General features: G+C 33.4%; 2 protein-coding genes across 3 annotated transcripts in view; one reads left to right on the top strand and one right to left on the bottom strand.

Moving 5' to 3' along the window:
• Vmat (Vesicular monoamine transporter) overlaps positions 1-10,171 on the bottom strand; it is a 111,779-nt gene extending 101,608 nt beyond the window's left edge. Inside the window, exon 1 of one of the 2 annotated variants that reach the window (XM_074142310.1) lies at positions 10,056-10,171. The gene's annotated coding sequence lies outside the window, so the exon portion shown is untranslated. The remainder of the gene's footprint in view (positions 1-10,055) is intronic. The other variant, XM_074142308.1, reaches the window with a different exon arrangement.
• Positions 10,172-11,332: 1,161 nt separating this feature from the next.
• Positions 11,333-13,625, top strand: RpL38 (ribosomal protein L38). The gene is made up of 5 exons (XM_074142348.1): positions 11,333-11,423; positions 11,509-11,584; positions 11,671-11,731; positions 12,513-12,635; positions 13,477-13,625. Exons 2-5 carry the CDS (start codon positions 11,582-11,584, stop codon positions 13,500-13,502), a joined length of 213 nt encoding a protein of 70 aa, XP_073998449.1. The 5' UTR covers positions 11,333-11,423; positions 11,509-11,581; the 3' UTR covers positions 13,503-13,625.
• The last annotated feature ends 206 nt before the right edge of the window (positions 13,626-13,831 follow it).

Genomic DNA, 13,831 nt, shown 5'->3' with positions numbered 1-13,831 from the left:
AGCTGCGCTAAGAGGATAGTTTGGCAAAGGATGCTGCATCTATGTTAGGATTCCGAAATTGGAGGGCGGCTGTGTAGGAAAGAGACGTCTTGAGGAGGTCCAAGATTCTACATGAGTTGTAGCACCACTTAAGAAGAAGAAGAAGAGGAAGTTTTAGTCAAAACCAGAGGAGGCGGGAATCTGAGTTATCACTACGCGGGTTTAATGTGTCACCACGATCTGAAGCCTACTTTATAAAATATATTATTGGATAGTGCTGTGACAGGTAGGCGTGGCCTGTGCTAATACTTCTCACAGATTCACGTTGTAATAAGGAACTTGATTATGGAGTACGTTGCGGAAGTCTCCTGACTGGCAACTTCCGCTGACATCCTCACGTTGGATTATGAAACTTTTAGAGGCTTACTTTAAAAATCTTTAGATTCTACGTAATCTTCGGAAGGCGGTGATGAATGTTCTTTCTAGTAAATTACGGTCCAGTGAGAACATCATTCATTTTACAATGTTCTAAAAGAGTTTCGAACCTCTATCTTGAAATTTTTTCTAGTGCTGCACGAGAAACGAGACAAATCTCGGTCTCGGTCTCGGTACCGAGAGATCGAGACATTATACCTGTATATATCTCGTCGAGAAATCTCGGTCTCGTCTTGGTTTTTCAAATATTAATTTTTAGAGACCTGCGATTCACTGACTGGGAAAACACACACTGCCCCCACCCCAACTGGGGCCGCTCCCTTGGCTTTTATACAGCGGACCGTTATAGGCTTCGGTCACTAAACACCCAGAACAATCTAGCTCTTTAACTGATTTTCTACATTACTCATTCTCTTAATTGTTTGCATTTTTGTATTTGTAATATCCAGGCCCTGAAGAAAGCAATATATTTGTCGAAATGTTGGCGAAAAAGACGAGTTCTGGTTTTTATTTGACCGATTACTCGCCAAAACTAAATCCTTAATTTAGTAATTTACGGTCACGAAACCAATATATTCAAAAAAATAAATTAAATAAAAATAATTGGCCATCTATCCCTACTGTTTGATGGCCATCTGTCCCGAATGCTAGAGAGAGATGGCCAACATGATAAACATAACTCAACGCGTACTTTTTGACAGTTTTAGAGGTTAGGATTCATTAATGTATACTGTACTTTCCTAATATGTAAAAAAACGACACTAACATTTCGACACACACATTCACTGCAGCACGCAGTATGCAACTATCATAAAATTTTTTGTTGAGACGATAATGTTTTTATTCTCTGTGTTAATTAATAACGCTTTGACGCAGACCAAAATAAACTCACTGTAGTCAGACATGAAGGTTCATCACTGGAGAGGTCACGCAGCGCCGTCGGACGACATTTCGGTTAAATTTCGGCTGTTGGCCGTCTCTCCCGATTGGCCATCTCACCCGACTGTATCCTATAGAAAAAGAGAGAAAAAAAATTGTCAAAGTTGGGTGTTTTTCAACGTTACGCTTTTTCGTGCAGTTTTTGACGATCAACCCTTATACAACTGTCCTACCGGAAACAGTTTTAATAATAGCAATTTTTGAAAAGATTATTAATAACAAACCATTTTTTTATTCATTTTGATTGGCTCAGATATTGGGTTCATTTTTTGTTCATTTTTAATACAAACAAAATTTCAAAAAAAAACGAGATATCTCGACGAGACCGAGACTAGAGCGACCGAGACCGAGACCGAGACCGAGACGAGCACTACATAAAGTCTCGCCTCGTCTCGGTCTCGTGCAGCACTAATTTTTTCCAAGAGAAATCTTCATAGATTTATTATTAAATTGAAGGGACTGACCCAGGGTTGTCTTTTATACCCAAGGTGGCCTAGAGGTTCAGGAGTGAAATGATCGCTGAATTCAACTTCTAAATTGCTCTGCACACAATGTTATTGTAATTATATCTGAATGTAATGCATTTATTGTTAATCATTACAGACAATTTTTTCATTTCTAATTGTCAAGGTGATCGATTGAGTTTCTTGAAGGGTAACTTATAATTTACGTACCATAGTTACTAAATAGATTTTTTTTATTGTTAATTATATAATTAAATAATTACATTGAAGGTGACTTTTTTTTAGTATATCTGCGTGTTTATTTATTACAGTATTAATTACGTATTTTCTTCCATCATTAGATCACTTTTTCTTTTTTTTAAATTTAGTTTCCTAACTTTTCTTTCTGATAACAGTCAATTTTCGGTAGATGGTTTTTTACCAATGCTGTATGTAGTTAATTTTGTATGGTTCGATGTATCGATGTTTCTGTTAATAAACAATTCTATTCTTCTATTCGGTCAGTATTTTACTCAAAAACGGGGCGGGGGAAACCCCCCCAGAAAATTCAAATTGGATATTTAGGCTTCAATATTGAAATTGATATTACCTTTTGGGTAAAGTCAGGTAAACCGGAAATACTACAATATTTATTCACACGATTTTATAATGCATTGAGTTTTTCTTGAATAATGGTTCCTAGGGATTTTCTTCAAACTTAAGGCTTCTTGTAATTCTTTAATTTTTGGAAAATTTGTTATACGAGGTCTGTAAATTAAGTAATGAGACTGATTTTTTTTAATTTTTTTTTTTATTCAAAAAGAATTACAATTCTATATTATCACTTTCAACATAAATTCCTTCTGAAGCCACACAGCGCTGGAGACGTCTCTTCCACTCCTCATAGCAGTGCTCGAACTCCGATACTCGAATAGCCTTCAGCTGGTCGGAGGAATGTTTTCGACTGTCCCAAAATGAGTTCCCTTTAGGTTATTTTTCAACTTCGGGAAGAGAAAAAAAGTCACAAGGACCCGAAGTCAGGCGAATAAGAAGGCTGGAAGAGCCACAAGAATGTTTTTACTGGCCAAAAACTCTGGTTTATTGAAATTACTGTGTGACAAGGAGCATTATCGTGATGCAACAACACCCACTTGTTCTTGATGTTTGGTCTCACACGAATGACCCTTTTTTGGGAAGTTTTTCAAGAACCTCTCCGGTAAAAGTGTTGATTGAACACTTTATTGAGGTAGAAACTCTTTTGTGGACGATTCCGTGGATATGGAAAAAAAGCAAATCAGCATGCATTTGATCTTCGACTTCGCCATCCTTGTTTTTTTTTTGGGGGGGGAGGGGCCTTGGAGAGGTTGAAGTGTGCCACTCCACGCTCTGGCGCTTGGTTTCTGGGTCATACTGGGTTGGAAAATCATCTCAAGTTTGGGACAGTCGAAAACATTCAAACGGCTGTAACTGACCAGCTGAAGGCTATTCCAGTATCGGAGTTCGAGCACTGCTATGAGGAGTGGAAGAAACGTCTCCAGCGCTGTGTGGCTTCAGAAGGATGTTATTTTGAAGGTGGCAATATAGAATTGTAATTCATTCTGACACGTTCCAGAAAATGGGGGTCATTTTCAATTAAATCCAAAAAGTCAAGGCATCTTTCCTTTCACTTTCACTTTTTAGGTGGGGGTAGAGAGAGAGAGAGAGAGAGAGAGAGAGAGAGAGAGAGAGAGAGACAGACAGAGGATTTTCTTTTAAAAGCCGTTTTCAGTGAATGCAAATTAATACGTAAGACAAATTCCCAATTTTTAAGGAAATTAGTTGAGCAAATGTGCTACTCAAATTTTTGGAGTTTTTAAGAGGGTTTTTAAAGAAAAACTAATTGTTACCATTAAGCGGATGTCATGTGAGTGTTCTCAGTGGATTTTTTTTTTAATTGTCTTCAGGCAGTTCAAACATTCACCGTAAGGAACTCTGCTGGTCACTTTTATCTTAGAGTGAGAGGAGAGAAATGGGTTCAGCAGCCGGTGAGTCAACTTGAAGCCCATAACCGTCATATAGCGCGTAGTCTAGATAGAAGATATTTTAATAACTTCCCACATAGTGAATTCTTCTAAGACCTTATCCTGGTGGAAGACGGGGGTAACAGGAGAAGCGACAGCCTCCCCGACATGCTCTATTATCTGTTTGACCTAGTTTTTGGATGGAAGGAAGTGGGGACGCGTAGAGGGGGAAAAAAAGTTCTTCTGGTAGTTCCAGAAAACCGTCATATTCAATGAAAAAGAGAGAGGGAGTAGAGTAGAGGGATTGTGGGGAAGAATTCGCTGAGGTATTTGGAGGTTTAGAGGAGAGGTATTGGGAGGAATGAAGGTTCGATGGGAATGCGCCAAATGAGACCTAGCACCTGAAGGACCTGTATAGGGTCAATTAATGCTGGGTTAGGGACCCACCGCCGACCGCTGCCGCACACACACACATAGACCTAGACCTAGAAGGGAATCCAATAATGCTCTTACTCTGGATATCACCAAGCCTGGAGTTCCTGACATTCTACCATTTACACCCTTCTAAGTAGTTCGGCAAGAAACATCTCATACCAGTCAATACCTGCTCAACCCCCGCCGCCTGCTCTTTTGTACCCCCCATTTCATGCACCTCTTCTACCATATTTCTATTATACATGGAAGAAGAAGGTAATGAGGAGAAATAAGATGGACTACGAACAGAGAGTACTTGGAGGCGGAGGTGGTGTTTACCACCAAGAAAGTAATTGGAAGTTTCCCAACATCATCTTCAAGCGCCCCCATACCCGCGTGAACATCGTCAACCATTTACCCGCCCGCATCCTAAAAACCAAACCAAACGCCTCTCCTCTTACTCCACCTTTATATATTCATAAGGGGCCTTCCTCTTACAAAAAAAAAAAAAAAGATCCTTCGTTCGTCTGAAGGAAATTAAAATTTCTAAAATGGATTCAAACCGCCATTCAAACGAGAGTAATATAGCCCACAACGTCGTGTCTGTGTGTCCTCTGGTTTTTAATTAAATTGGAATGGTTCGACTGATTTCCGATCTGCCATTACCAGAGATCTGTCTTACTTCTAAAAATACATAGTTGGATGTATTTAGTGAAAAGAGAAGTTTCTTCATTCTGAAAGTAAATCTTTATCCACAGCATCTTTTCATTCATTATTTGATAAACACTCTCTTCGCTAATTAAGAAATCCTTTTATTTTTTGTCTTAAAAATTAAATCTAAGTAATTCATTAACTGAAACACGATTCCAAGTTAAATATTTGGCGTGAAACATACATACGACTTACAGACAAACAACTTATTATCACAGTTTCATGTTATTGAAAATGACGTACTTCCGCTAATCCAATTTTCTTGAAAAATTGAAATTTTCACTTAAACATATGTTTAACGCCCCATAAATATTTCACAGATGAAACTTTAGAGCAGTCACGTGCAATCTGCGGCCCCCGAGGGTCGAATCCGGCCCCTTTTAGTGATTTTAACCGGCCCTTGACGACTTTTCCAAACATCATTGAATATTAAAAATAATTTTAATAGAGCAACAGGTACGAGTATGTAGTCCAATTACACAAACAAGTTAAAAAAAATTTGGTTCTTATCGTTTTTATTTATTTATATTAATTAAAAGCTCCTCCCCTTGCCACGCCCACAGGAAACTATTCTCCAATAGTAGTGCGATTAGTAAGTCCATTGATTGTCGATTTAAACATTTAGTTGCTAGACCTATATTACGTACGTATATCTCCTTAACAAAAACTTAAGTATAAGGGTAGTTAATTAAGTATAAGGGTTGATTAAACGCCAAAAGGTAAAGATTAGTAATAATAGTTTTAGAGAGGGCCTGACCAGCGTGGGGCAAACTCGTCTATTTTAATTAAAGATACACAGCGTCGAAACCTATAAAAATGCAAATCTACATCACTTTTTGAACCAAATAACACTCCATTGAAGAAAACAGGTTCACGAAACGATAATTTTAAATGATTGCAAAACTTCCCCTTAGTAGATGTAAGAGCAGTACGTCGCTTTAATGGTACTTAGGGGAGCCCTAACCCTTTCATCCTACCAAATTTCATCAAAATCGGGCTAAGATTTACAAAGTAATTAGTGAGATAATAATTTTGGAGGGGGCTAACTCCTCTCCCATTCGATGTACAGCGTCGAGACCCCCAAAAGGCACATCTACATAAAATTCTGAATCGAATGACACCTCATTCATGAAAATAAGTCCACGCGTTTAGGCGCTACGTTGTTTACAAAAAAAGGTAACAAGAAGAAGAACAAGAACATTTTCTGAAAATGCCGTTTTTGCCCATTTTCAGCAACATATTTCTCGAAATCTATTAGATCTGGGTTGTTGCAAAAAAAATACAGTTATAAAGGAGGGTTTGCCCTATGTTTTAAAGAAAATTTGGGAATTTTATCTTTTATAGAAAAGGAGAAAAAAAATTGTCAAATTTAGGTGTTTTTTCAACGTTACGCTTTTTCGTGCAGTTTTTGACGATCAACCCTTTACACAACTGTCCTACCGGACAGTTTTAATCCTGAAGTACTCTGGCCTGTGTAATATTTCTTCTTTCCAATGCGGCGTGCTTTAGAGTAAAGATCACACCCAACCGGAAATGCTTTAAATAACAAGCAAGATAATTGGTTAATAGAATACGTTGAACGAAAATGTAATGTGATCGCGTCAGGTTTTTTGGGCTGCAAAAAAAAAAAAGCCAAACAAACCTTTTTCTATTTTTGTGTAAAGCTGAGATCTCTCATCTTGCGCATTTCCGGTGTACAAATTTAAAATAAAAAATCCGCACGACCCTAGAATACTTCCCCTTACCAAGAGCATTAAGTATAACTGTAGTAATCTTACCTATGGCCAAATAATTAACATGGATAAAGTTGATTCAGTCTATCACAGAATATACCGAACAGCTGAATGGCTAGTTATAACTAAGACAATGGTCTCAAATAGACTGAAGTGGTAAATTAAGAAATTGTAGTTCATTTCGCCAATTACAGTTAAAATTGCAATTAAGATGGATCATTTCTGTCCTGAATAGATAACCATATTAATTTGTACTAATATTTCTTTTAGGTATCTCTTTTTGTTGTACGAAATAGTTATGCAATTGATTTTTGATTTCTACCGGAAATACAAAGATTGAAGTCCCCTAATTAAAAAAAGAAAAAAAAAAAAAAAAAAAAAAACTATAACCTTACGTTGAATGAAATGAAAAATGAAAAGATAACTGTTTTTTTTAAGAAAATGTTCATAAGAAGTTTCAGGAAAATCCGGAAAAAATGAAAACATCTATTGAGCAAAGAAGTATTTCCGGTTGATTGGACTATTTGGACTATATCGAACGATTGGTTCATCAGTTTGACTTCTTTCTGCCTGGATGCCAGTTGTCACCACAAACTCTCATTAGTGGACTCAAAGAAGTCAGTGAGTCGCAACATAATTTTTAAAGAATTCGTAGGAAAAACAGGTTTTCGTTCAAAAAAGGATTCGTTCAATGTTATTATTTTTCACATGTTATTTATAAATGAGCTATTTTTATGAAATGTTATGAAAGTACCAAAAAAATAAAAATAAAATAAAATCAGGATATCTCAACCCATCTTGGTAAAGAAAATTAATTTCAGCGTTTTCAAGTGGCCGTGGTAATTTTCCAGTAGTGGCTGGGCTATTGTAAGATGGGAAATTAGTATGTCATACCTAACTGGCAGGCTAGCAGCTCTTCGCCGACTGCCACTAGAAGAGTTCGCGAGTAAATAGTCTGAAATTATACTCAGTCTGTTTTCAGCCTGGATCAATTTTTTTTTTTTTTTTTTTTTTTTAAACTTCACCCTTTCACTTTCTTTTCACTTACCAATCGAGCAGGAAGTATTGCATTCATACTGATTTTAAATTTTGAATTTTTCAATGAAAGTATCCGGTTTGCGGTTTCCTCTAACCGAAAAAAAAAAAATTCTTCTTACTAAATTGATTTGTGAATGTATGGGTGTGATCAGCATAACTCAAAAATCGAAAAATTGCGGATCCTTTGAATTTGTTCGGATCTGACAAGTACTGAAACTATTTTCCGGTTTTTGGAGGTTTGACTTTTCCAAGGACAATTCATATAAGATCATTTTAAGGAAAACAGGCTTTGGCTTTCCTCCAAAATACTAATTCGGAGCAATGACTTCGTCACTTGTATAATATTAGCAGGAATTAAATACATAAGTTAAATTCTAAATTTGAATTAAATCAGCCAACCCCTTTACCAAAAATATTTTTCATTTTTTAAATTCTTTTTATGAATTAAAAGCTTGATGCTTCAAAATGGATCACCCCTTAACATTGTATGTCCACTTCATAAAAAAAGGTTTCATTTGATCCGGGATATCGTGTAAATTTAGGCTTATACTTTAGTTTAAAGCTTTCTTTCGGAGAATACTTAATTTAGAGGGGTTCCCGGAGGAGCAGTACAGTCAGGATTCCCACGCGGGGATGCCGGGTTCGAAACTAGCTGCCTAGAAGATTCTCTCTTCCTAGGAGCTTCTTACAGATCACTGTCTGTCAGCGTAAAAAGAGAGAACCCTGTCAAGAGCAGGCAGTGCGCTGAAAAAAGCACCAGCCGCCATTGACTTTAGATTCTGACACGCCTTAAATACATTAAAATTTTAAAAAAAAATATATTATTGTAATAGTAGCAATAATATAGGAGCTTCTTAAATCACAATTTCTCCAATAAAAAGAGGATACTGTTCCCTGAGGCCAGCAGTGATCGGAAAAGTATGGATAAAATAAGAATAGTTCGACTTTCAGTTTCTTACTTTTAGCACAATTATTCAATTCTAGTTTAAAGTTTCGAAACCTTCCCGGAGACTAGCGCATTCTAGTGGTATTTTTTGGGGGTTTATCCGTTGCTAGAGTCTTGATAAAAAAAAAGGCACATAATATTTATTATCTAATTAAGTAAATTAAGAGTCTTTTTTTTTTAAATAAAAAGTCCCTCAGCGCCACAATCTGTCTTTGCCAATCTAAAAATAGTCCAGTAAAGCTTCGCCCAAAAACTATCCAATTTGTAAGCGCTTGGATCATTATTTCTGTATAAGTTTAAGCTTTGTTCTTCTCTTATTTTCATATCATAAAAACAGGAAAACAGAAAATAAACTTACATTCTTTGATTGACCAAACAGTACTGTTAGTTATTACATGGATACTACTCAAAGATATGTGTAATTTTGTTTTCTTAAATATAAATGAAATAATTAATTCCCAATGCCTATAAACTGTCGAAGTTATAAAATATTTAAAATCATTTTATTGTGCTAAAATTATGTGTAAATGAAAAAAAAATATGTTAAAAACAGCAAATAAAATTGATTCCCCTTTTCTCACAAGCCTTGCAACGGATACTTACAAAAACGTCCACAGAATGCGCTAGTCCCTGGGGACTTCAACCCAATTTTATTATTATTGAAAATATGATACTAATATAGAACCTATTCTGAATGAATTCAAAATTAAAATAAAATTTATGATGTTTTATTTAATTCCATTTTACTTGTCTAATTAGAAATTGTTGCGGTATTTCTCCGTTCTTATGGCAACAAATAATGTCTGCCATTATAACCTAGTTTTTAATACAATTCTACAAATCATATCCTGAAATAAAGGCGTTAAAATAATCAATTGTTTAAAAAAAAGGCTTAAAAAATTAAACTTGCTACTTTAGTTTTAAAATAAAAGCTATAATTATGCTTATTATTATTTAATTTATCCTTAATGTACGTTTTTCTTTGCTAAAATATTATTGAGGTACTACCATTTATAAGTCTGTTAATGAGCTGATTTAATTAGTTTAACTCAATTATAAAGATCAATATTTTGTCTTTTATTTACACTTAATTATGATTAAATACAAATTTAAAACAATAATTCAAATTGTTGTGTAATGATTTACAAGGAAAGTATTGTTCCTAAAACCAATAGAGCATGCGCAGTGAGCAAAAGTAAAACTCCATTACAAAATTAAAATTGAGATTACTTATTCTTGATTTTTATTTTATTAGACTTATCATCGTTCGAAATAGTAATATGATATACAATTAAACAATTTAAATGAATCAGAAAATTCAATAAAATCAACTTTTATTGAATGAGAAAAGTATTAAAAGAAACATCATGCCCATAAAAATCTGTTTAAATGTTGAAGTTGAAATTGCTATACTTACTCAATTATAATTCTGAACATTTCTATCTTCATCTTTAAATTCAAACCGAATCTCACCGAAACCATTTACAATTAATTAACAGAATCACCAATAATATTAAAACAAAAACATGTTCAAATCGCATGATTAAATTGACGTAAGAAAGAACTTCGAAAGTATTAAAATACATGAACTTCCTATCCGGCGCTAGAGTTATTAGTTCTAAAACTAGCCACCAGGTTGCAGCAGGAACTGGATGATTCGTGTAAATCTTTTACAAAAAATATTAAGGATTCAGTCTAATGAAAGAAAAAACTTCTTTAAAATAATAATTTATATATTTTGAGACATCATAATCTCTACATGATAATTGAATTTTAGATCCTTCTGCAATTTAAAAGAATTAATTATCATTATTTTATTTAAATAATAATATATATAATTTAATAAATAGATAATTTTAATGAAAAAATAAAAAATCCGAATTGACAGCATATTTCAAGATTCTAATATTATTTTAAATATGTAGGTAATTATTTTAACTAAATGTTTTTAGAAGGCTGTGCACAGAATGGTTCGACGACTGTAAGAAGACATGTTATAATATATTTTAAGTAGAACTGAATTTTATTCTTGCCATTTTCAATAGATGTTGAAGTGGACATTGAGGAGCAGAAAAGTCTAAGGTTAGAAATTATTTTATTCTATAAATTAACTTTAAGAAATATTGTTCAATAAAGAGATCAACTATAGTTCTCTAGTTTCTTTCTTTGGGTGATTTTAATTCTTGCTATTGCTCTTATCTACCAAAAAATGTACATTTTTAACTTAAAATCCGAACAATATTTTTTTATTTGGATATTAAAAGAAATAATACAATTTGACCAAGAAAATGAATGTTAATTTTACGAAAATATGTGTAAAGTTAACGTAATGGGATGAAACAGACAGAGAAAGGCTTCTTCAGATGCCTCTACATCTACATATTTTATTTGTAGGGGGTGACGCTAGTCAAGTTTTTATTGAGATAGGATCAACAAAGTTAAATTAACAATTGTAAAATAACTTAGTTTTAACAATTGTGTACAAATTTAACAAAAATAATAATAAAATTCTTGAAAATAATTATGTATATTACTTATCGATCGATAAGTTAACTAATATACGTTTTCTATCAACGGGCTTAATTGCCTTGATTGCAACCTTAGAAATTACCAAGATTTCATATTTCATGACTTTAAAATTGTTAATTGGAATATAAATGTTTATTAAAAAAATATTTGTGTCGATGGAAAAAGAAAATATCGATTTCAGTAGGAGACAACATTGACCACCATTCGTTTGTTACTTGTTACTTGTACCTTGTGGTGGAGCCAGCGTGTGGAAAACGTGAGTAGAGTTTTGTTTTAATATGTTAAAATGCCCTTAAAGAAGCTAACTCGCCTGACACTTATATTCAAATTTTATTTTTTAGAATTCACTATTGGAAATATTCAAGTTGGTGATTTTATTTCAGTTTTAAGCGTTTAGGTTAGATTGCTAGCAACATGGTAACTATTTCATTTACTCAGTAATATTTTTATTTCTGACTAATATTTCTTGAATATAATAATTCACATTTTCCTTTTCTTTTAAGCCTAGAGAAATTAAGGAAATAAAAGATTTCCTTTTGAAAGCCAGAAGAAAGGATGCTAAATGTAAGTTTGTTACAGAATCATTAACCTCGATAGTTTCTATAAGATTTAATCTTTACTATCAGACAGTTTTAATATTTGTATTTCTGAAGCATGCTTTGTTCTTCTCGTTATTTTTATAATTTCAACTCGTAATTTTGTATATCTCAATGGTTTTAAAATTCTTTAATGAATTCTGAGGAACATCGAGCAAATGTGTAATTACTGCTATTTATTAACGATCTGCAAAATGGTAGTTTTTTTTTTTTCGTTAGAACTGATAAAAAGAGTGCTTATAAATAAATCAGCATTCATGATAATCTCTTATATTTCAATTCTTTTTTTGTTTTGCTAACGTAGTAAGTCATTAACTGTTACCTAACAGTCAAACATCGTTTAATTGGAAGTAAAGCAATTTTCGATGTATATGCCTTACCCTAAAACTCGTTCTCTAAAGAAAAGGTTTTACTTGTGTTTCGGACTATTTAGAACACATTTATTTTACCAGAAACTTGGCTGAATCTTCTTACATATTTGATAAGCTAAAGTATTCTGAGATTTTCCTTCAAATGATTAGATGAAAAAAAAACAATATCTCACTTATGTCCAAACACTCTTTATACCATTATTGTGATATACCTCCTAATTTATTGCGTTCAGACACTGTTTTTAAAGTAGTCTTCCACTTGTTACATATATGTATTTGCATATATTATGTATCTACTTTTCCTTTGGTTTTTCTGCAATGCTTGTACATTGCAATTTACAATCTTTGCACTGTAATGACTCAAGCTTTAATTTTTAGCTGTAAAAATCAAGAAGAACCCTGATAATGTCAAATTTAAGGTTCGATGTTCAAGGTTTCTGTACACCCTTGTTATTACAGATAAAGAAAAGGCAGAGAAGTTAAAACAAAGTTTACCACCTGGTTAGTAGTTAACTTTTTTTATTGTAATGTATGAAAATTAAATTAAATCGTTTTGTCTGCAATGACAAGATGTCATATGATGCTTAATGTTTTCTGATATCCATCTTTTTCTATAATTGGGTCTAATTGAGATTCTTGTTATAAACATAATACTTGTACAAGTTGTAAAAGTTACTAGCCATATTTACGTTTTAAACGCAATAACTTTTATAAAAACTTAAGTTTAAATTTGGATACTACATTTGCTTTTACCCACATACGCTAGTATTTTCTAAAAAGTAATTGTATAGTTGTGTAAACTTGAAAATGCGCATGATAGTAACCCATAAAAGGTTGTAGGATCTGTAATTTGGTCTCCTTTTAATAGATTCTAATGAATTTTTAGGACTTGCACAGGTTTTGCAGCTTCAGATATCTTTTATAATTAATCCTGCTATCCCTCGAATGTCGTCGAGCAATTCGCTTTACTTATTTTTCTCTTTAAACTCTTGAAGAAACAAATAGACCCCCACCAAAAAAGTCTTCTATGCCATTCCGAAACAAGAATCTCTTAGCAGAATCATGAGTAGAGTTCACAAAATGCCAAATATTCGTTTTTACGTTGATAATCAATGACTTTTCTAAGCAACAAGTATCGTACATTATTTTAGAAGACCACAAACCATGTGGTTTTGAGCATATTAACATCTTACATACTCATGTTTTTGTGTATCGGTTTGTGATGTCATAGTTGCAATGTTTTTGAAATATTAGTGTACTCAATTTTTTTTAGTAAACTTTTTGTAATTTCTTTATCTACTTTTTCATTTGTTTTTATTAATTTATTCTTCTTATTTTTCAGGTCTTCAAGTGAAGGAAGTAAAGTGAATGTGAAACATTAATAAAATTCTATGTTTCTTTAAGAATTATTTCATTTTATCGATTGTAACCCTCTCTGAATTTTATCTTTTGTATTAAAGATTTCTGTTTTATAACAGTTCTAATTCTTAATTAGTTTGTATTTGGTAATATCCCTTTAATTTCGGTAACTTTGTTTAAACATATTTCATGTACCGAGAGATTAGACAGTAACCCAGTAGTTAGTGCACTAGAATTTCACGCGAAAATCTCGGGTCGAAGTCCAGTTTGTGTCTGCTCTTTGATTTTTGTTTTACTTTTTTTCCCGTACTGCCAACCGTTCCTTGACGAGTTCTGGC

The sequence above is a fragment of the Rhodnius prolixus genome, unplaced genomic scaffold (assembly GCF_049639745.1).
Source record: "Rhodnius prolixus isolate KJV_2025 unplaced genomic scaffold, Rpr scaffold_6, whole genome shotgun sequence".
Lineage (NCBI taxonomy): Eukaryota > Metazoa > Arthropoda > Insecta > Hemiptera > Reduviidae > Rhodnius > Rhodnius prolixus.
This window is presented reverse-complemented; position numbering and strand designations above follow the sequence as displayed.